Here is a 23235-nt window from a genome sequence, read left to right as displayed (position 1 = left end):
AGTAGCTATGAGATTGTTTTGTTGAGATCTGCTCAAAAAATTGTCTCTTTTGAAATTTACTTGTCCAAAATATACTTATAAATATAATTTCTGGTTTTAGAGTTTGCTCAAAAAAGCAAATATGAATGAAAAAGCAACAGCAGTAACAGTGGTAAGCTTCTATTCGTGGCTGTTTTCATGGGGGCTGGCAGGTCGTGTCCTCTCACATTACAGTGTAGGGCACCTTGAACGCTCCACAGTAGCAACATAATAGCAGAACATTGTTTCATCCCACAGAGCAACATATAGTGTTTTTTTTCAGCATGTTCTGTCCCTTTATAACCGTGCAGGACAGTACACTGTAACACAGAATCGAGATATGAACCCTGCCTGAGTGAATAATGGATGGAGTCGGCTACCCACAGGCTGCAGGGTGATCTCATGGCTGCGTCACTTGTGCAGCTGAGGGAGGAGGAAGAGGATGAGGGGAGGGTGGGTGTTTTTAGACGATGCAGCAGGCAGAGAGTGGAGAGAACCAGTGAGAAAGCTGCCTGCAGAGAGGACAGAGGAATAATAATCATGTCAGCCTCCTGGAAGCAGATCTTCTTTCAGATCCTCCTGCTTTTCGTCTCCTGCAGACACATCAATACAAGTAAAGGACGGTTTGGGTTTAATTTTGACTGTGTGGTTGTGTTAAAACCTTGTTCTGCCTTTTCTTTTGCCTCAGTGATCTGTAACCTTGTGAGGAATAGAAGAAAATGTCTTAGGATTTCCACACCATCATGTATTACTGTATCTATCATATTTTGGCTTGGAGTCGCAGACAATCAATGTTATATTTTTTATTATGTCAGGGTGGGACATTTACATAAGACCGGGACACTGAAACTCTACATTAAAACCCAAATGATTGCATTATTTAATCATCCAAATGGATTTAAAATACTTTTTATAGTTGCCATTAAGGGGGATATCATAGGGATTTAGGCAAACTGACAAGTCATTCAATGCATTATGTTTTATACTCACCATATATTTACCATTGGTTGTGGATCTTGCCTTTGATGTAATAGCTTAAGAGTAGTTTTTTTGTCTTTTTATTGAGTATGACTGCGATTTTGTAAAAAAAATGACTTTTTATAGTTGTCATCAAGGGGGTGTTGTAAAAAATTACAAGTATGTGTTCATCGGATTCATTCTCAATATTTTCAAAGGTTTCAGGAAGTAAATAGGCTAGCTTGTGTAATTCCTGTTATGGAACAACATTGGCAAGTCATGCAAGTGACCATAACCACCGTAGGAACTAGTGCAACAATCACCTATCAACACCCTGATAACCACCTAATAACCACCTTGTAATGCCCTTACAACCCCATAGCAACACCCTAGTTACAACTGCGAACCATGGAAACTTTCAAGCAACACCTTGGTAACCACCCCAAATAAATACTGTCCGCTAATGTTGCAGTTAAATTTGTTTTCATGTCAGAGACATCTGGACCAACGCCCCCGCCTCTGGTTCCTGTCAGTCCCCTGCCAACAGATGTAAAGAGCGCTGTTCTTAAAGGTACATTTCAAATATTTTAGTCATAAAACAAAGCATTATGGCAGAGTTATGGGTGTTTTGGCCGGTCATGATGAGTTCTTCCATCGTGTCGTCTGTGCTTCAACTCTCCACGCAGGTGAAAGTCAAATGGAAAAAGTTGTACTGCTGAACCCGGTCAATCTGACACTGGGGTGTACCTGGACAGGTAATCAGAACAAACCCCCAAACATAACTGGGTTCTGGACAAAAGATGGAGACGAAGTTGAGAACAGCCTTGTCACAGTGTTTTTGGAGAACGATCAGTATAATCTCAAACGAGTGTAAGTACACTGCACCGTCCACTGAGTGCTGTGATGTCTAATAGTTCAGATTCATGCACATTTACAAAAATAGTCAATAAAATCATTGACTGTATATTTTAAACAAATCAAATGAATGTTTTTTAATGTACAGCAGCTTGAGAACATGACTTTTATCGGTCTGCACCAGTCCATATCAACAACTGTAATAAAAAGATAAATAAATAAATATGCTTAAATTCTATTTAATTTACATGAAAGTAAAGCACATTGACTTGCTCCCACTATTATCTATGTGAAATGATAAATTGAAATATTTTATTGCAATTTTATTTAGTTGAAAGATCACATATTATGTAGCCTACAGACTTAAGTTTAACATCATCTGTTTTCATATCTGTTTTTGCTTTACAGGTTCAGCATCGTTAGTGAAGAAAACCTCGGAAGTTACTCATGCGTGTTTGGCAGTGGAGCAAAAATAGAGTTTGTTTTGGAAGGTATAGACCACATCCTCTTGTGAGATACATCGATCATAATTTACATTGCCCAGCCAGCATTTGTATTGTTTGCAACTTGTTATGTCCCTGCTGCTTTTTCATGATGGATATCAATTTTTACATAATGCTCTTTATTTTTATTATTCTCTTTTTCCTTGTTGTCCACCAGCTCCACAGATCGGTGAGGTGCGTGATAAACCGATAGTCAGCTACGTGGGGGACTCTGTGGTGCTTTCATGTAAAATGGAGGAAACCAAACCGAAGCCCAGCACCTGGACCTGGTACAAAGCAAATGGTACAGATAAGGTACAGATAAGGTACAGATAAGGCAAGATGCTCAGAGATGTTCTTATGATTAGATTTGTGTCACTGTTGACGTCACCAAGTTTTGTTTTGAAATCAATGGAATATAGACGGAATACTCTGGGTAACACACACACACACACACACACACACACACACACACACACACACACACACACACACACACACACACACACACACACACACACACACACTCAGGTGTTTTCTCTTATTTTCTTTAAACTTTAAATTCAAGGACCCACATGTGGAAAATTAGATCAAAACTGAATTTCGCTGAGGAAACGGTCATGATCTTGTGATCTTGGAGAAGTCACTTTAACATGTGTTGATGAATTAATGTTTAAATTCTAAATTTTAACTTTTTTTTTTAAATCTCACATTGATTTCGTTTTTTTTACAGTGTTATTTTTTAATATTCTGGTGGTTTCATGTATTTTTACAGGACTGGGCTTTATTATCGGTTTAGAGTGGCAGGGGTCATTTTGTAAATGTACAATTATTAGTTGTACAAATTGTTTGCATGTCACAAGTTGTTGTGTGCCATGGTGTTTGCCCTGTTAAAGGAAGTTTAATTGCTGTTAAGAGTCATAACCGTTAAAAGGTAAAAAGGTATACAGTTACAGTAATAGGAGACCTCTCTCAATACAAACACAGCTTGAGATATTATCTATTTTACTGCCTATTACTGAGTTAGTGAAGTTGTTTTGGCTATTGCAGTATATGAAAACAATTAAAAACCAGTATACTGCCCAGCACTACCTCTGACCCATTCAGTATTTGTTCCAGGAGCAGATCTTCGATGCTGCAGAGCCTCTTCGGTATGAAATCAAAAACGAAGAGAGGAAGACTAAACTGGTGGTGCACAACCTGACGGAGGCTGACGGGGGTTACTATTACTGCGGTGCGGTGTACAACATCAGCACCACGATGAGCCACGTCAAGCTGAAGGTCAGATGTGGAAAGTAACATGAGTACAATAACTCAAATACTGTGTTTATGTACAATTCCATGGTACTTTTACTGAATGTGTTTCTGTTCCATGTTGATTTATATCCCTTTCTTCTACTTCTGCTATAATTACTTGAAAAGCACACAGGAAGCTTATAAAATACAAAATATTGTCAGTCAGGATGATTCATTTTCATCAAGATACAAAGACGAAGAAAAACGTGTGAAGCAGAAGTTTTTTTTTTTTCTTTTCTACCTCGTAAATCATCTCATGACCCCTCAGATTTATCTTGTGACTCTTTGGAGGGAGCGCGAACCCAAGGTTGGGAACCGCCAGACTAAAATACAAAACTGTGTGTATAAAGTGGCTAAAAGACAATACTCTAAGGGTTTGAACAGAAATTTTACTTGAAATGGGAGTATTTTGAGATTCTGTGTGAACATCTGAACTCTTCCTCCTCCACCGCTGAAGGTCATCAGCTTCCAGGAGCCTCTGAAGCCTTTCATAGCCATCGTGATTGAAGTGATCGTCCTGGTCGCCGCCATTCTGCTCTACGAGAGAAGTCAGTCCAAGAAGAACCACGCAGCAGGTATTCAGATGGCAAACAGAGGTTCTTTTTTATGTTGTGCGTGTATTACAAGTTGTATTTAAACTTTTAATGATCTGATTTATTCTCAGGAAATGGGATGACTAACCAAACAAACACACTGTGAGTACTATGGGAGTGAGGGCTGATTATTGAAGTTGAATGTATATATTTGTCAGTTTTCATCATGTACATCTTTTTATTCCCGCGTCAGGACACAGGGAGAAGATAACGGACCAGGGGAAAGTTCTTCAATGAGACACAGGAAAGTTTAAAGACTGCAGATCCATTCTTCTTTAAAACTGTGGACACACATTTAGCTTATTGTGAAACATGGAGCTTAAAAGCAATATCTCAGCAACTATTTTATGAGTATGTTCACCAAACAAAGTGCAATAACAACCACTTAATAATAATTCCTTTAATTCACACACAAGTAGCCTTTTTTAGGTTTAAAGTTTCACTCTATTTCACTGGAATATGTTTTGACGGCTTAAAGAGCAAATATTAACCTTGTGTTTTAGTGTTAACCTCTATATGCACCCACTTCCTGTGGAAAAGCTGACACGCATCACTACGGCATTGACACCTCACTCTCACAAAGGAAGTGCGTTTTCTTATTTTCTTATTCTTTTTTTTAGACACAACTTAAACCTCAACTCCTCTTTACCTGTTACTTAACATATGGTTTGTGAGCAGTGCCTTACACTCTTAACATACATTTAACCATTCACTGTGCTTGCAATAACTTTTTGTCACCTTTCAGAGTTTGTCCTAATAGTAATGTGTTTAACACGCTGTATGTTACCTTAACAATGTGTATATCAGGATATATCATGCATATGCAGATGCTTGTGTGTTTCCTTCATGCTAATGTATCTGAAGATGGTCAGAAAGGTCCTATTTTCCCCTCATCATGACTTCAACTGTGTCTTTAGTTGTCAACCTGCCACTTTATGTAAACAAATTAAAACTACACAAGTCACTGCCTGGGATAACAATCAAAGCCTTTGTGCTGGCTGATATGGAGACACTGCTTACTTAAAGGGGAACACATCAAAGTCTGTTTACAGGTCTTGCGGGGAACTTCTGCACATGTGAAAATAACTTGTATAAATGTTGTGACTCTTGAGGTACAAGGCAGAAGAATAAAAGCTGATATCTCTGGTTCTGCTGCGTCGATTTTGATAATTTTTCTTAAATCCAGTGTTACAGGAGTGCAATGTAACAACAGTGTCACAATCTTCTAAGGGAAAGTTGGGTGCGAGATAAAAGATGCATTATGAATGTACACATTGTAGCAGCAAGTACTGACAAACACAAGTACGTCAATTCGTTACACACGATTTTATTTTTGCATAAATACAGTCTGCATAACAATAAGTGATTGTTTAACAAAGCTGCTGCTCTGAACATTACATTTTATACAATCTGACAAACTTCCTTGTGTCCGCCATGTTGAGCTCTGTTAAAGCTTTTCCTTTTGATTTCTTCCATCTTTTGACGCCTTGAAGACCATTCACTCAAGCATATTTTGAAAGACAGAAACCTCAAGAACCTCTACTTCTGGTTCACGAGGAACTGAACCAGGAGCTTGATGACGCCGTCATTCAGACCCACCACCTCTTCATCCTGCACGCTCTCGTACAGTCGCAGGCTCTCCGTGCCCCACAGCAGGTTTTTCCTGGGGTTGTTGGCGTCCGTCTCCACAGAGAGGGCCAATGTGTTGAGCTGGTAGCAGAAAAAGGAGAAAAACTGTCCGTCTGTGATCACAGCCTGGGACACGAAAGGCCTGGTGACGTCCTCATGGTTCCAAAAACCTGCAGAGATGAGAGGAACGTGTGATCACCATTTCTTCCCTCAAGTAAAAGTCCACTTTAAAAAGACTCTTGTCCATTGTCTATGCGTTAACTACAGTAGAAGACGGTTAGCACGCAGCCAGTTTGGAGAAGCAGACAGGAGTACTGACACAGAAGCTGCTGTGGACCGGGGCAGCAGCCGCAGTAAAACGTAATATAGTCAACTTTAAAGAAACAAGTCCTATAAAATCTATATAAGTTTAAGTGTGCGCTATATTTGGAATGTTTCCACTGCTTGACTTTGCCATCACACAGCACTTTCCTTTTGCACTACATTTTTTATTCCTACGCATGAGCGCAAATTTACCATGCACTGTATTACTTTGCAGACCGACTGAGTCAGACTTTTTGCAGTTTATCATATCATAAATCAATAAAATAAAAATGAGTGATTATTACAGGATCCCCCACTGAGCTGGAGTATACAGAAGAAGAACTTCTGCAGAGGGAAACTGAACGGATGAAAGAGAGAGAGGGGAAACTGGAGGAGGAAAGCCTGTTGGACGCAAGGTAAAGCGGCGAAACTATCCTAAAATAGTTTATTTAAACTGAAACACTGAGTTTTTTCATGTTTGAATTTTTTTTAGGTGTCTAAAATACATTAAACTGCTGCCCCGTCCACAGCTGTACATGGCTTAGCTTACATGTCTCTTCTCCAAACTGGCGGCTAACTAACCGTCATCTGCTGTAGTTAACACACTGATTGTCCTAAAGCACCTCAGACAACCCCACGTCGAAATAGCCAGTGTTTCTACTCGTGCTTTAACTCAGTTTGAGAACTACACATGTGTATATAAAGGGTTAAGAAACCAGGATATCGACAAATAATTTCAACATACTATAAGATTTATTGTTACTCTTTAAAAAATTGTTTAGAAAACCACCTGTTATTTATTATTAGCTCTCATTCCCTACTCCTGTACCTGCTCCTGACGCTGACTTTAAAGTAAAACGGAAGGTTTGAAAGGACAAATACCTTTATATCTCAAAGGATTATTTGATGGCTCTACTTCAGTCAACCACATGAGGACAGTGTATTTCAAATACAAGGAGAAAACAAAATCTTGAATCACCTCCTACTAAAAACATAAACTGCATCAAATGTGCATCTGGTGTCTCGTTCCTGCGTCGATAACTCACCCTGGTACGTGGCCTGAGCTCCCGTCCAGGCAAAGAGGCTGGCGAGTCCATTGGCTCTGAGAAAGACCTCCACCTGATCGGACTGCTTCCGATGGGCCATTCGGTCTCTGCGGTACCGGTCGGGGACCAGGTGGAACTGGGTGTGACCGTAGCATGCCGGGTCTGGTAGCTTTGCACCTGTTGATGAGACCGAGAGGACAGAGTTCATTTAAATGGAGCACAGCTGAGAGAAAAGATTAATAAAGAAAAAACAACATTTTTCTTACACATAAGAAGTCCATTCTCAAGCAAAAACACAGAATATTTGCTTGTCAAAAGTAAGAGTGTGTTGCTTTTTTCCTGTTTTACATTATGGTAAATTGAATATTTGGGGGTTTTAGACCGTATGTTGAACAAACAAGAAATCTGACATCTTTGACTCTGTGATGGACATTTTTTATGATTTTCGGCTGTTTTATTGACTAAACAATCAACTGTTTAACTGAGGAAACTGTTGGGGGATTTTTTTTAATAATGAAAACAATCATCAGCTGCAGCTGTATGCGTATTTAGGAAAGTGGTATTAATCTATGGAAAAATGGAACAGCACTCAGAACGACAGATGAAAACAAAAAGCCCAAGGCTTAGGTTGTTTGTAACATTACACTATTTTAGAACAGTGGAAATGCTAAGAGCAAAAACACAAAACTAATGATTGTGTTGAGTAATAGTATATCAGAATCAGAATCAGAAAACCTTTAATGCTCCAGACGGGGAAATTCTTTTGTCACAGCAGCAACAAAGTATGACAAAATAAGCTAAAAAAAAGCAAAAATAGATAAAAAATAGCAAAAATAAGCAATAAAGTTAAATTTAAAAAGGGAAGAAATATAAATAGACATATGTACATATTCACATGATGTAGTGCAGTTGTTCTTGATTTGTTTGTTTGTAAAAATGTAGTATGGAGTGAATAAATATGACCAAATAGTGCAAACAGCAGAAGTGCCCATAGTACAGGCATATTGCACAGTGCAGGGTACAGGATGAGGTCAGTAGTCTATTGGGAGCAGTGCTGATATCCAAAAACAAGAAAAACAACAATTTCATAGCTCTGAAGATAAAGAATTGAATAGTGAGAAGTCAAAATTGAAACCTTTCTCATCACATTCTCTGTTTCTCTGTTCTTTGGGAAACTCTAACAGTACGCAATCAGGAAGAAGTAAGACCCAGTGGATGTGAGTTACCTGTAAAGATTTTGTTTTCATACTGTCTTCTGAACAGAGGCATCAGGTTGGGAGCATAGGTGACCTCTGGAACTTCAGCTGCATAAGAGGACTCCAGCGAGGCGAACTAAGAGAAAATAAAAACAACAGGACGCAATGAACATTTTACAACATCTTTCAATGACTACATGTTTGTTTAAGCTATTTGCTTTGAGATAGTTTTGCTCCGGTTTGGTAGATTTTTCATGTCGGAAACCCAACAGACGAATTAAATAATGTCTAAAACGCCATGTTCTGAGAATGATGTCTACCTGCGGCAGTTGTTGAGTGATCCTGATCTGAGTGTTCGGGCGGTCGTCGATCTGGAACCGGGTTGGTTCTTGTCGGCCTCTCCGGTGCCCCTTTGGGATGATTCTCTGTCCTCTCCTCCAGTAAAAGTTGACCTGGGGATCGATGTCTGAAAGAGAAACACAAAAAAGAAATTGACTTACAGGTCAAACAGTCGTGTCTTTGGAATAATCTTATGTATGATTGCTATTGTGATCTGAAACTCGATACTGTGCAGGATTTTGGTTCACGTTTTATCTTGACTTGTGTCCCAAATCTCAATACTTGGGTAGTCTTTGGAAACTAAAATTCTTTCTTTGACTCATATATTTGCCACTTTTAGACTGTAAGTCAATGGTGCATATTTTGTTTAGCAATGTTTTCAAATTTTAGCTTCTTAGTTAAATGGGAAAAAAATATTCTAAAAATATGGCTGCAACTCATTATTATCTGCGTTATTGTTTAAGGATTCCTTGATTTATAATTTATTCTAGTAAAAAATGTGAAGTGTCCAAACAAAATCTCGAGCAACGGCTCACCAACAGTCCAAAATCCAAATCCAAATATTCAATTTACAATATTAAGATAAAGAAAAGAGAGAAGCTTGACCCAGCTGATGTTTGGTTATTTTACTTGATGAATTATGAGTTAATATGTTCTCCAAGCCAACAGCAATCATGTCACATTGCTGGTTTAGAGGTGTCGAGTTAAAATATCAAGAGCATGCTCTATTTGATCAGTTGAAATAAGATTAAAAACTTTACTGGTCCACATATAAAACTAACCAGCTGCATTCACAATAATATGTAAGAGGCACACAGGCCTGTAAATCATGGTTTATTCCTCAGCCTGACTGGTGACATTTGAAATATCTTTATTTAAGAAACGGGACATTGTACATGAATTAACATTTTTTTTTTTTTTTAAAGTAAATGAAAAATATGTAAATGCAAAACAAATACAGTAAATGCAAACATGTTAATGCAAAACAATAACTGCAAAAATTAATAAATGTAAAAGAAATGTTTACGCAAAATCAAAGTAAATGCAGATTTAAATTCTAATGACTTTGAATGACCACAAAAAGAGAATGAAGAGAAAGTCAAAAGGTAAAAGGTTAAAACAAATCCAGGTCTCTCTCTCTCTCTCTCTCTCTCACACTCACTCACTCACATAAAGAAAATGTGCATCTTAAGTGTTTCATTTAAAAATGAACATTTACTTTAATGTTTAATGTGTATTTTTAATAGAGTGTCTTGTTAACATCCCTACCCAGACTGGAGTGCAGGAGCAGCGGGTTGTACTTGGCCAGACTGTGGGTGAGTCCAGACACCAGGTTCCTCAGAAAAGGTCCAACCACCTGCTCCTGCTCCCTGTACAGGAACGGTTTGCGTTTCTTGATGTTCCAGTGCTCCAGCAGAACCACACGCGTGACCAAGGAGCGAATGTCCGCGAACGCATCACCGTCCAGACCCGGGACTGAAGCTGTGGCTGTCGGCGACCTCCCTCCCTCCTCTCCCTCTGTCGTTTTCTCCTCCTCCGGGGTGAATTTCCCGGGCAAACCCGGGATATATGCGGTCTTGGTAAAGTGCTGGTACCATCTGTCCGCGTTCAGTGCGAAAGTCTGCGGGTAAACCACAAACTTCTGCCGCTGGATACGAGTGATGAGGGAGATCTTCTCCTCCGCGGGAGAGGCGCGGATCTTCTCAACGTGTTCCGCGACCTGTCGCCGCCGAGCAGATTTGCTTTTCGCCGTGACAGAGGGCACGATGGGGGGGTACGCGGGCTCCCTGACCGCAGCCTCGGTGTGGGCGAGCTTCTGGAGTCTAAACGGGGGCAGGTTTTTGGGGAACAGCAAGGGCAGCCGAGTGCGGGCCGCCATGTTTCCTCAATGATTTCTTCTTCGCGGTTTGCAAACCAACGTTTACGGTGCGTGCCGCCTCCTACTGTACCGGGGTGTGTACCGCCGCATACTCCAGGACACAGCTTAGATTATTAAATGACAAAAGCCCTACATCTGTATGGATATATTTAATTTATAGTTTATTAATTATTATTATCATTATTATTATTTTGTCCATATAATGTTTACTATCTTTAATACTATCTATGGTTTTGTCTAGTAATTTATTTATTTTTATTTTCATTATTTGTTATTGACGTCACTCGCTCGGTTGTTTATATTGTATATAAATTGTATTATCTTGAATAAGGCCTTTTGATCATGCAATAAAAAATAAAAATAATAATTATAATGGTGAAAAAAGGAAAACAAAAAACCAAAACAACAACTATATTTAAAGAAGAAAACTAAAGATCTTGTATGACTTAAGTTTGTCCTTCCGTTGACACTTGAGCTCCCACAACAGCGCCCCCTACTGCATGGAACTCATGATACAAATGCAATTACCATACTAAACGCATGTTTAGGATGTTTAAAGATCAGCCTTTATACTATGTGAACAAACGCACGAAAAACGTATTCTGGTTCATTAAAGTAGGCAACATGATTTGATTTACGTGAATATTTTAGCATCGTAGTTAACACGAGAGAACGTTGATGCTCTTGAATCAACCCTTGTACGAACAAAAACGCTCCCTTCAGTCGCACTTAAATTGTCGTAAATCTGAAACAAAGACAATAAATAATGGAAAAAATAAGGCTAAGAGAACACTAATAAACGCTACCAGGTATACAAATTTGACACGCTGAATAACGAAGTAACGTCATACAAATAATGGGGGGGGGGGGTAACTTTTGTTTGCCTGTAAATTATTTTATAATGAGTTTGAACATGAGGCGCATTTTTTAACGTAGGGTCCCACCATTGATAATCAAATCACTCCTTCAGAAAACGATTGATGATTAAAAAATAAATAAAAAAACGTTATAATAATCTTAACGGTGTGTCGTTTCTCAATAGACTACTGTAAGCAGGGACACGTCGTAACGTTAGTCCACACGCTGACGTTACAGGGGAGTACGTGAATGCAGCACCGACGTGCAGTACAGAGTTTTCGTCAGTGCAGAGGATTTTTGGATTGTAGTGGTGAAATAACAATAGTTACAATGTATCTCCGTCGGATTTTGCGGACGCAGTTGATCAGCACCCGAACGTCTCACCTCGTGTGTTTGCACCGTGTTTGTCGAGCCGAGGTAGCTGCTCTTAGAATAAATATTCTCCTACACATTATGTTTTCGTTAACTGCAGCTGAACACTTTCACACCTGTCCAGCCAGCCCTGGTGGTGGTTGCGGGGAACCTGCAGAGGTTCGGGTTATTGTGCATGCACCTCGTAATGTTTTGTTTGTATGCCTTCCGCAGTTATCAGCTCAGAGCTTTTTAATTCCCTCTGTGTTGTTTCTCTCTGACCCACAGAGACCAATGTGCACCAAAAGTGACGAGGTGAGACTGGCAGAGGAAGCTAGCAAGAAGTATGGCTCCCCACCTCCAACCATCTTCTCCAGAGTGATTGACAAAAGCATCCCTGCAGATATCATTTATGAAGACGAGAAGGTAAACAAACACAGAGACCTTTTTCAAAAACATGTTATCTCATTTGAACCTCTCTTCCACGTGGAGTCCAGAGATAAATCAACATAGGATTATTGAGGTAGAGTTGTGTAATTCAGCACCACATATATGTTTTTTTTGTTTGTTTCCACAGTGTTTGGCATTCAGGGATATCAGCCCACAGGCCCCTGTTCACTTCCTGGTTATTCCAAGGGTCCCTATTCCCAGAATAAGTGAGGCCAAAGATGATGAAGCCGAGGTAAGGTTTTCTAAAAAAGCCTGGCTGCAGGGATTTGCTCCCATATCAGCCACAGGAGTGTTAGGGAGTTTAGACAAAAAGGAAAAACTAGTATCTGAAACACTAGCATCTGTATCGGCAAGTACCCAGGTATGTGCACCGATCCAATACCATGTAATTTAGCCCTGAAAAAGAGTGACTTTTAGACAATCAATTTTTCCGTGTATCGTTATCGGCTGATGCATGCTGCTTCATTCGCCAATTTTCATCAGCTGATTTTTTTCCCAGCATTATTTACAGACAGGCTCCCAAAGGCAGCTCCGTGTTGCTGGAGACACCTTTTTTAAGTTCAATCATTGTTCCTTTTTTAAAAACTTGAGTCGTAACATTTGTTATCATATTTGTTTATTTTTGATGATGTAAATTGAGGGAGCAAAAGTAGAATCGGCTCCAAATATCGGCTCAAGTCTGTCTTGGTCATCGGCTAAGGCTGATGAAAAACAAATCGGCATCAGCCCTAAAAAATCGCTATCTCAAACTAGATAATAAAAGAAACTTCTATGGCAATCAGAGTGAGTAGTATATAGCTGCTACAAACTAATAATATATACTGTATGTGTTTTTTTTAATGCACTGTTTGGGTATCTGTATCAGGAAGGACAAAAATGCTATGGGACATATCTACTCTTCATAGACTCTTCAAAGTTGATTTTTTTAAATTGTTTTTAGCTATTTTTAACTGTTAATTTACTTTTTTCCTCTTTACATAGGCCACCTTTACATTTCGCATCTGTTATTGATGCTTTTGTCATTTGCACTATCCTCTTTTGCTACTGTATCACTGAAAATGTCCCCACTGTGGGACCTATAAAGGAGTAGCCTATTTTTAGCAGGCTTGGGGGGGGCTCTGTGTGAGCGACTCGTGACATGGCTCAGCGTTTGCGTGTTTTACCGTGAAGTTTTTACCGTTCTACTGTATGTCATCTTTTACGTTTTGTTTGTCGAGAAGTTGAGTGAAAACGCTCTCTACCTAGCCTTTTTATGGCTAATGATATCGCTAATCTAAAGCTTGTAAATGGACTTTGCGTACAACCAGTGCAGTCTCCTACCACAGCTCCAGGTAGGCGCACCTACTCACGGTACTACCTAATGGAGCTGAGACACCAGCCGGGAACCGATGGATCCCTCCATACAAACAGCATTCCACTTGAAATACTCCGGGGGCACAAGAGAAAGCGGATACAAAGGAAAAGAGGCTCAAGAGCTGGGATACGGAACAGATTAAGGAGGAGAGGCAGTCGGCTACCGTTACCAGCCATAACCCTTTCGAACGTCAGATCACTACGGAACAAGGCCGAGGAACTTTCCACACTCATCAGATACGACCTGGATTTTCGGCAAACCAGTCTCTTTTGCTTTACCGAGACATGGCTTACTGAGGATACAAACTTCGAGCTAGGTGGCTTTACTATCATCCGATTTGACAGAGATGCGATAAAAACACTGAAGTCAATTTGGGGCGGGCTCTACATGGCTGTCAATGACAAGTGGGCGACAAACACTACGTTGCGGGAGACTGTGTCCTGCAAACACTACGAGACAATGACTGTGTCTTTTAGACCACACTATCTACCCAGGGAATTTTCCCAGATCACTGTCATCTTAGTATATGTTCCAGGGCCCGACTTCAATCTAGCTGCTGAACACATAGCTGAGAGCTATAACAGAGCTGTCAATCAGACTGGAGACCAACCAGTGTTTATTCTGGGTGACTTTAACAGGTGCGATATCACCTCCTACCTGCCAAATTTAGAGCAACATGGCACAATCCCCACCAGAATGCAGAATATACTAGATTTATGCTTCAGTAATATCCCAGACGCCTATATTTCAAAGTCACGCCCACCCCTTGGCCGTTCTGATCACAATGCTATTTTGTTACTGCCAAGATACAGGTCACGATTGAAGACAGGGGAACCCATTACACAACACGTTAGAGTCTGGAATAAAGAGGCAGCTGAATCCCTAAGGGGCTGTTTTGAATTAACAGACTGGGATTTGTTTTTTAACGACAGTGACAATGATTTGAACTTTTTAACAGACCTACTTACCTCCTACATTCTATTTTGTGAGGATACTGTAACACCCATCAAACAAATAAGCATCTTCCCAAACAATAAAAAATGGGTTAATAAGGACATGAAAATCTGCCTGGTCCAGAAGAAGAAGGCCTTCCTGGAAGGAGATAAACCCAGGGTAAGGGAACTGGAGAAGGAGTTTAGGAGGAAGGACAAGTTGGCTTAAATTGACTATAAAAACAAGGTGGAGCAGAAATTAATTCCTGGGAATGCGAGGGAAGCATGGCCAGGCTTGAACATCATGATGGGCAGAACACCCAAACTTGCAGAGACTGCCTGCCTGGATCCAACTCTGGCAGAGAAATTAAATGTCTTCTTCACCCGCTTCAATGGGGACAGCACAACATCCACCTGGGCCCCCCTAGCCTCCTTATTGATGAACAGCTGGTGACCTCCACACTGCGCAGAGTCAACCCACACAAGGCCTCTGGCCCTGACAGGCTTAGAGGTAGGGCACTAAAGGAATACCCCACTCAGCTAAGTGGCGTTCTCACCAGGCTGTTCCAACACCTACTGGACTCTGGCTGTGTCCCTGACGAGTGGAGGGAAACCACCACCATTCTCATCCCCAAAAATGCACCTGCTAAGGCCCTAAAGGACTACAGACCAGTGGCACTAACATCTGTGCTGTGCAAATGTATGGAGAAGGTGGTCTGTAACCTCCTATCAGGCATGGTGTCAGACAAGCTGGATCCATTCCAATTTGCCTACAGGGCAAGACGTGGTGTGGAGGATGCAAGCCTCACACTTTTAGACACTGTCACCAAAAACCTGGACTCAGCACACCCACACACCAGGATTTTATTCATGGACTTTTCCTTTAACACAGTGAGCATTGACAGACTTTTACATCACCTATCAGATCTTCAGGTTCACCCAACACTGACCCTGTGGATAAAACATTTTCTGCTGGACAGACCACAACAGGTGTCTTTTAATGGGGTTACATCAACAAAGCCCATTTTAAACTCTGGACTCCCCCAAGGCTGTGTTTTATCCCCAATCCTCTTTTCGGTGTACACAAACAACATCCAGTGTAACAGTGAGGGTATGGCACTTTTTAAATATGCAGATGACATTGCATTGGTTGCACACATGTCCCACATTGATGCCCTAGCCCGATACCAGCAGGCAGTGGACAAGCTGTCTGATACTTTTGTTTAGCTCTCCTTAGAACTCAACATAGGAAAAACAAAGGGGCTATGCTGTGGGGGCAGAGACATGGCATCACCTCTGTTCCAGCCACTTAACATCCAGGGTCAGGTAGTGGAACAAGTGCAGGTATTTAGGTACCTGGGCACAGAAATAGACACCTCCCTCTCCTTTTCACAACACACCAATACAATATTCAAGAAAGCACAACAACGTCTTCGTCTGCTCAGGAAACTCAGGACATTTCAGGTCAGCAAGGACGTGCTAACTTTGCTCTACCGCTCCCTCATGAAATCAGTTCTCACTTTCAATATATCTTCCTGGTACAACCAACTCACCATCAAGCACAAAACAAGACTCTCCTGGATAGTAAACCATGCTGCCAAAATGACTGGTCCCCCTCATACCCCCCTATCTGAGCTGTACAGTTGCTCAGTGATCAGGAAAGCCAACCTAATCACAGAGGACCACTCTCACCCTCTCCATCACTCCTTCCAGCTACTACCATCAGGCAGGCGTTTCAATGTACCACTGGCCCGGAAGAACATTTACAAGAAATCCTTCATCCCTTCTGCAATAGCCATACTGAACAACACAAAATGACTACCACAGCTGATACCTCAACACCCCATATCTTGTCCTTATATGTCTGTGTGAATGTTTCTTGTGATTTGAGCCTCGTCTAAGAAAATTTTCTGTAACCCTTGTGTAACAGACAATAAAGTATTATCTTATCTTATCTTTATGTAGCATTATCCCTTAACCCATCCCGTTATCCCTTAACCCATCCCATCCATCCATCTTCAACCGCTTGTCCCTATCGGGGTTGCGGGGGGGGGGGGGGGGGGGTGGAGCCGATCCCAGCTGACATCGGGCGTGAGGCTGGTTACACTCTGGACAGGACGCCAGTCTATCATATAGAGACAAACAAAGGCAGACAAACATTCTCACTCACACTCACACCTACGGGAAATTTTAGAGTCATCAATGAACTGAACACCTGCATGTCTTTGGACTGTGGGAGGAAGCCGGAGAACCCGGAAAAAACTCACGCAGACACGGGGAGAACATGCAAACTCCACGCCACCCTGCTCACCATTATCCCTTAATTGAGCACTTAATTGAAACTAAAGGATCCTTGTCCAAACCATTCAGAATATAGCCCCAAACCAGAAGTAAACAAATGTGTGACAGGTTTGTAAACATGTTTCAGGCCATTTGTAGTGGTGAACTTGCAACACTGATCCAATTTGTATTACAGGAAAAGGAAAGGGAAACCGGGAAACAGTTGAAAATCTTTAAACAAACACTCGGAGGACATGCAAACTCCACACACCGAGCTCCCAGTTTACTCCCAGGGCCAGTTGTTGAGCGCATAAAACCTATTTGCTGTCACTGTCCCTTCAGGACATACTCAAAGAGCAAGGTAGCATCACGTGGCTACACCTTCAAATTGCATAATAAGGGATTTGATGTTGAGGTGTTCTGAGAGGAGCTGATGGTATTGGAGGGCATATAAATGACAAATGACAATATTATGCACATTTTAGAAGACGAATCTTAAATATTGTAAGTGTCCCGCCCTATGTTTTTTTATTAGTCATTAACAGTCATTAACACACATGACCACAGTAATAAATCTAATAATTTCAAAAGTAAGTAAATTCAACATGCCTCAAACAGCAAAAAGTGATGCAGATTAAAAAGAAGTGTTTCCAGGTTATAGCTCGATCACTTTTCCTGCAACCACGAGAGTTTGATAGACAGATGGTTCATCCAGTCACATGCTAGTTGCGTTTTAAAATGCCCCTTTTAAAACAGTTTCAATGGCCCCTTCTCAGATTCTTCTGTCTAACGAAGCATCTGACCAGTTATCACTGAATAATGTGCACATGTGAAAAACATGCCTTCTTTTTTCATCTTTCAGCTCTTGGGACATTTATTGGTTGTTGCCAAAAATGTAGCAAAGCAAGAATCTCTGAATGAAGGCTACAGAGTGGGTAAGTCACAGTCATGGACTCATAGTCATATGTGTCAAAATACAAGATATTTACCTGCATGTTGAATTCCTGGGAACGTTTCTGCCCTCTGCAGTGATCAACGATGGAAAGCACGGTGCTCAGTCAGTTTACCACCTTCACATCCACGTCCTGGGAGGAAGACAGTTGACGTGGCCACCAGGATAACGGATTCACGTGTCTGTTAGCCTTTTTCTGTCTTTTCCCGGCACTTTTCAGGTGTTTAATCCCATGAACAAGACTTGATATGGGTGTAGATCATATTCTCATCCCATAATTCTTTGCAAAAACTTCATCACAAAAAATATATGACTTGTAAATATGTTGATCTTGAAAGATGTAAAAAAAATTAAAGCGCTGCAAATAAAGACAATATTTCCAATATGGAAAACTCAAATTCACTTCTTTAATCTGACATCATCTAGCATCTGCAATCAGAACAGCAGATAATACAGATATAAAATATATACAATATGTCAAATATAAATATAATGAGACGTTCAGTCTAGACAGCATTAGTCGACGAATATCAGGGAATTTTTAACCAGTAAAACAGATTTTACATCTTGTTTTTATGCAGCTGCAAAAGACTTTCTACTCAAATTATATGAAAAAAATATTTGAAACACAATGTTTCTCATCAGGCATCAAATTAAATTCACATTTTTATAATATTAAGTAACACGCTGTAGCAACTCATCAACTTACCAAGTCTACAACTTCCACATTTTCCACATCAATAATTGATAAAACATCCTTATACAGACACTAACAATCAATTTGAACTAAAATGATCACACATAAAATGACAACATTTATATACATAAACACACTAAAATGTAGATGTATACCAAATAACTTTAAAGTAGGAAGAAGACACTTTATTTAGAGTAGTAATCGTAATATTTGTGCTGTCAAGATACAGCTTTTAACCTGCTCTACTGGTTATCTTAAAGTTTTTTTGTACATTTTGTAAAGTAAATTTTCTTTATTTCTGACAGTTTCATCTTTTTTATTACAAATATATTTCTTAGCATTTTGTTTTTTAGCACATAGATTCACAGATGAATCCCATTGTGTTAATTCATCTTTGCACAGTTTACATCGAATAAAGTAAATATTAACTGTAATACAAATACTTTATAGTCAACAAAGTGGTTTCACCATGTCATAAAAACATAAAGCAACAGAACACAATAGGCTCAACATACATATTCATAAAAAAACCCACACAATTAGACGGCCAGAAAAAACACAATAAAATATAAAACTGCAGCAAAAGGCAGAAGTAATAAACTCACAGCATTCAGAACAAAGGGAATTAAATAACATAGACATTATGAGTAAACCAAGTATCCCAAACATAAATAATTCAAAGTAATTAAATGGATATAAGAGGCATATAACAGGTAAAATGGTTATTTGAGTTTCAAAGCAGGTATACAAAAGTAGCCGTTTACGATCTGGTCACATCTCTTATTAACTCCTCATGCATCAATTATTTTTTATGATGTGGTTATAGTTTTTACACCTGTTTTAAGGTACCTTGTATAATATTTATATTTCACTCCTGGAACGGTTTAATCCCCTCACAACCTCCGCAGATGTGTCCAGATATAGACAGTGAGAGTGGTGTGACTGGGTGGGACTACTCGGTGACCTTTTTGCCTGTGAGCGAGGTTACTCTAGGACATTTGAGAGCAGGTTGAACCTTCCTCTTTATTTACTAATTAAACATTGTTCACGGCTATCAGACACGCACACAAACAGAAAAACACAACAAGGAAACAAAGCTTTTAATGACACAAAGAGAATACAGAGTTTAATTTTGGCACATTTTAAACTGCTTACGTGAGGTAGAAGTCATTGCCCTTTACTGATTTCTCTTATACCAAGCACAAATAATGATGTGGACAGAAAAGTGGAAGAATTAAAGGAGTTTTTAAGACAATCAACACTCTAGAAAGGGTTTCTCCAACACGACAGCAGGAGAATATAAAATAATCATTTGTGCATTGTTGGTGCCAGCGTCTTCTTCCTTGATGTGTCAATGAGTAGACAACGTTGCACAAGTTTTGTTCAACTATTGAATAACTCTTTATGGTGCAAAGAGTCGTCACCCCTCATAAACCTGAAAGAACTTATCTAGTTTTATCATTATTTCGTTGTGAGGCCTCGTCATGCATATCTGATATCGACTTGTCTCCGTCAGTCGATATGGGATGATAAAAGTCTCAATAACACCCCCCTCACCTGCTCAAGCTTCTCAGTGTTAAATGAGCTGGATCAGCACTCGTCACCTGCTAGTATTGTTAATGTAAACAAAGCAGGTTTTACCATCTGCGGACTGTTTGTGCCTCAGGCTACAGATCCTCTTCTTCTCGAGGAGACACAACCTCTGGTCAACCTTGTTGGTGGATCTTTATCTGGTCGACACAGCCTCAGTGGGAGGCAGCCAGCAGATTGCGAAAAGTCTCTAAAGGTCCGGACGTGAGGCGTGAGTGCATGGGAAAAGCCCTCTAGAGTCTGATATTCTCTCCAGGGGGCAACAGTCGGGCACCTGTGCCCGGGCAAAGGTTGATCCAGGTCGGTCCAGCACCTGACAGCTTAGTGTCAATCAGCTCTGTCCCAGAAAAAGGTAGGAAAAGTTTCAATTTTATGCTTTTTTAAAATGTTTTACTGTGTAAAAGTCTTGTATAGGGTGTCTTTTATTGTCATAAGTTGCCATGGGGACTGCATGAGGATTTCCAAATCGACATGCACATAGAAAATCTGTGTTTACCGTGTTTTTCTGCTTCTGCTTTTTTTTCATTTGCGGAACATAAGTGCCTCACATCAGAAAAATATACCACCATGCACACTTTGAATTCTTGTTGACATAAGTAAACTGAAATCACAAGCCTGCGGGGGTGTATGGTAAATATGTTTGAGACAAACACATGACTAAGATGGAAATAGCTCCCATTTGATGTGAGCAGAGTCTTTTTATTGTTTGATGTAGAGACAGTGTCTTTATTTAAATCCCCAACTATTGGCTCTAGTGAAAAGCTAAACACACAGCTGCAAGCGTGAGTTTTCTTCTCTCCTGGACTTCCTCGTTATTTAGTGACACTTCACATCTGTAACTCCTCTGGACTGTCTGTTTTTCCTATGGGACTGTAGGACTCCTACCACTCATTTTTTATCTAGAAGATTCAAACGTAACATCTCCTTCCTGGGTAATGTACAAATCCAAGTGATTGATGTGCCTTTAATCCACTTTTTGTGCCTTACAGGGCACTTTAATTTATATTTGCATAATCCAGAGCAAAGACTTTGCTGTTGCAACTTCATATTGCCGCACTATAGTTTTGTAATTCATGTGAACTTTGTCCAGAGAAATTTTGACCGTCTGCTGGTCGACAAATCTGCATCTATACTATCCATGTTTCATGAAATAGGTCTGAATGTGTCACTAATTTACGGTGCTGGAAGGTAACTCAGTACTGATGAAGTAAATTGTAAGTAAGTATAATTTTAATGTACTTTTACTTGAGAATTTCCTTTTCATGCAACTTTATATTTCTTCTTGACTACATTTATTTGACAGCTACAGTTTCTTTACAGATTCAGATTTTACAAATCTAACGTGATCAATATATAAACTCTAATACCGTGCTATAGATCAAACTGTCCAACAGTATTTAAAGCAGTTAAAATGTGCTCCACCTCCACCAGCTGTAACAATTAAGTGCTTACATGTTAAAGGACAAGTAATTATATCTCAACAATTTGTATATATACTGTATATATTTTTCATTGTGTGATACATATATAATAAAAATATAACTTGAGATTGAAGGTGTTAATTGTCACATAAGGTATACAAGTACAGACGTATGAAATACTTTCATTAAAGAAAAACAGTAAGTAGTAAATGAAAGGGACATATCAAATATAAAAAAATATGATGACAAATATGAGACAATGAAAGAAGACAAAATATCCATTTAAGAAAAAATGTGAATCTAAAAAAGACAAAACTATAGTAAAAATGTTTTTACAATAATGTGTTTATTTTGAAAGATACGTACATGCAAGGCATATTTACAGGACACAAGCAGTGAATATTGAATAAACTTTATTTCAAACGTTTGAAAAAATATATCTCATCTCATCTCATCTCATCTCATCTCATCTTCATCCGCTTATCTGGGGTCGGGTCGCGGGGGCAGCAGCTTTAGCAGGGGACCCCAAACTTCCCTTTCCCGGGCCACATTAACCAGCTCTAACTGGGGGATCCCGAGGCGTTCCCAGGCCAGTGTGGAGATCTAATCTCTCCACCTGGTCCTGGGTCTTCCCCGAGGCCTCCTCCCAGCTGGACTAGATGCCCGAACCACCTCAACTGGCTCCTTTCAACGCTAAGGAGCAGCGGCTCTACTCCGAGTTCCTCACGGATGGCTAAACTTCTCACCCTATCTCTAAGGGAGACTCCAGCCACCCTCCTGAGAAAACCGATTTCGGCCGCTTGTACCCGCGACCTCGTTCTTTCGGTCATGACCCAGCTTTCATGACCACAGGTGAGGGTAGGAACGAAGATTGACCGGTAGATCGAGAGCTTTGCCTTCCGGCTCAGCTCTCTTTTCGTCACAACGGTGCGGTAGAGCGACTGCAACACCGCCCCCGCTGCTCCAATTCTCCGGCCAAACTCACGCTCCATCGCCCCCTCACTCGTGAACATGATCCCGAGGTACTTGAACTCCTTCACTTAAAATATATATCTAATATATTTTATATATATAAACAAAATAACCAATAAAAACGGTGAACAATAAGCAACATAAATCAACATGTTTTGTTAAAAAAGGAGTAGGAAGAAGCACTATGCTCCTCTTGTCCCACCACTATTCTATAGTAATCTAATCACTAATTACATAATACCAATAAAAATGATCAATTACATAATACTTTATATATGATAACACTATCCAATAATGTGAAAAAGAAAAAAACAACAACAACAACATTAGCGTGCTCTATATTGTCCTTTCTATACCTCGTGAAAATTGATTTATAAATCTTTTTAAGCTGTTTGATCATTTTACTTTGATTGATTGATTGATTTCTTCCTCCAGTCCATTCCACACAATGTTGTTTCAAGTAATTTTCAGTAATTTACTTGTTTTAATCCCCCCACCCCTTCCCCCCAGTTTTCATATAATGTCAGTTTGTTTGAATGCATGACACCTTAAAAACATAATGTGAATATTGAACAACTCTCTGAAAGGGGTCTTTCTTCTCTAGAAATAATACATTAATATAAATTAATACGTTAGGTACATGTAGCTGTTGATACTGTCATACTTAAGTGAAATTATATTTGTAACTGAGTTTTTGTACAGAGCAGAATTACTTTAAAGACACAGACATTGAATTGTTACAATGTGGCATTGTTTCACAGTCGGCAGCACAAGCCCTCAAGCCA

The 23235-nt window shown here is 39.9% G+C and overlaps 3 protein-coding genes across 3 annotated transcripts; 2 read left to right on the top strand and 1 right to left on the bottom strand.

Annotated features, from left to right (window-relative positions):
- Positions 1-521: 521 nt before the first annotated feature.
- emb (embigin) lies at positions 522-5269 on the top strand. The gene is made up of 9 exons (XM_083912324.1): positions 522-631; positions 1469-1546; positions 1662-1845; positions 2239-2321; positions 2491-2627; positions 3432-3593; positions 4066-4183; positions 4273-4303; positions 4395-5269. The coding sequence occupies exons 1-9, from the start codon at positions 559-561 to the stop codon at positions 4453-4455; spliced, it is 927 nt and encodes a 308-aa protein (XP_083768450.1). The 5' UTR covers positions 522-558; the 3' UTR covers positions 4456-5269.
- A 239-nt stretch (positions 5270-5508) lies between these two features.
- mrps30 (mitochondrial ribosomal protein S30) lies at positions 5509-10593 on the bottom strand (the record flags this gene model as incomplete). The annotated part of the gene is made up of 5 exons (XM_083911887.1): positions 5509-6000; positions 7180-7356; positions 8406-8511; positions 8696-8841; positions 9984-10593. The coding sequence occupies 5 exons, from the start codon at positions 10591-10593 to the stop codon at positions 5741-5743; spliced, it is 1299 nt and encodes a 432-aa protein (XP_083768013.1). The 3' UTR covers positions 5509-5740.
- A 1136-nt stretch (positions 10594-11729) lies between these two features.
- Positions 11730-18124, top strand: LOC310946521 (putative HIT-like protein). The gene is made up of 5 exons (XM_083913004.1): positions 11730-11868; positions 12091-12228; positions 12380-12484; positions 17681-17753; positions 17848-18124. The coding sequence occupies exons 1-5, from the start codon at positions 11782-11784 to the stop codon at positions 17937-17939; spliced, it is 495 nt and encodes a 164-aa protein (XP_083769130.1). The 5' UTR covers positions 11730-11781; the 3' UTR covers positions 17940-18124.
- Positions 18125-23235: the final 5111 nt, after the last annotated feature.

This window comes from Echiichthys vipera (genome assembly GCF_963691815.1).
Source record: "Echiichthys vipera genome assembly, chromosome: 4".
Lineage (NCBI taxonomy): Eukaryota > Metazoa > Chordata > Actinopteri > Perciformes > Trachinidae > Echiichthys > Echiichthys vipera.
Note: the sequence above shows the minus strand (reverse complement) of the source record. Positions and strands in the feature narration are given on the sequence as shown.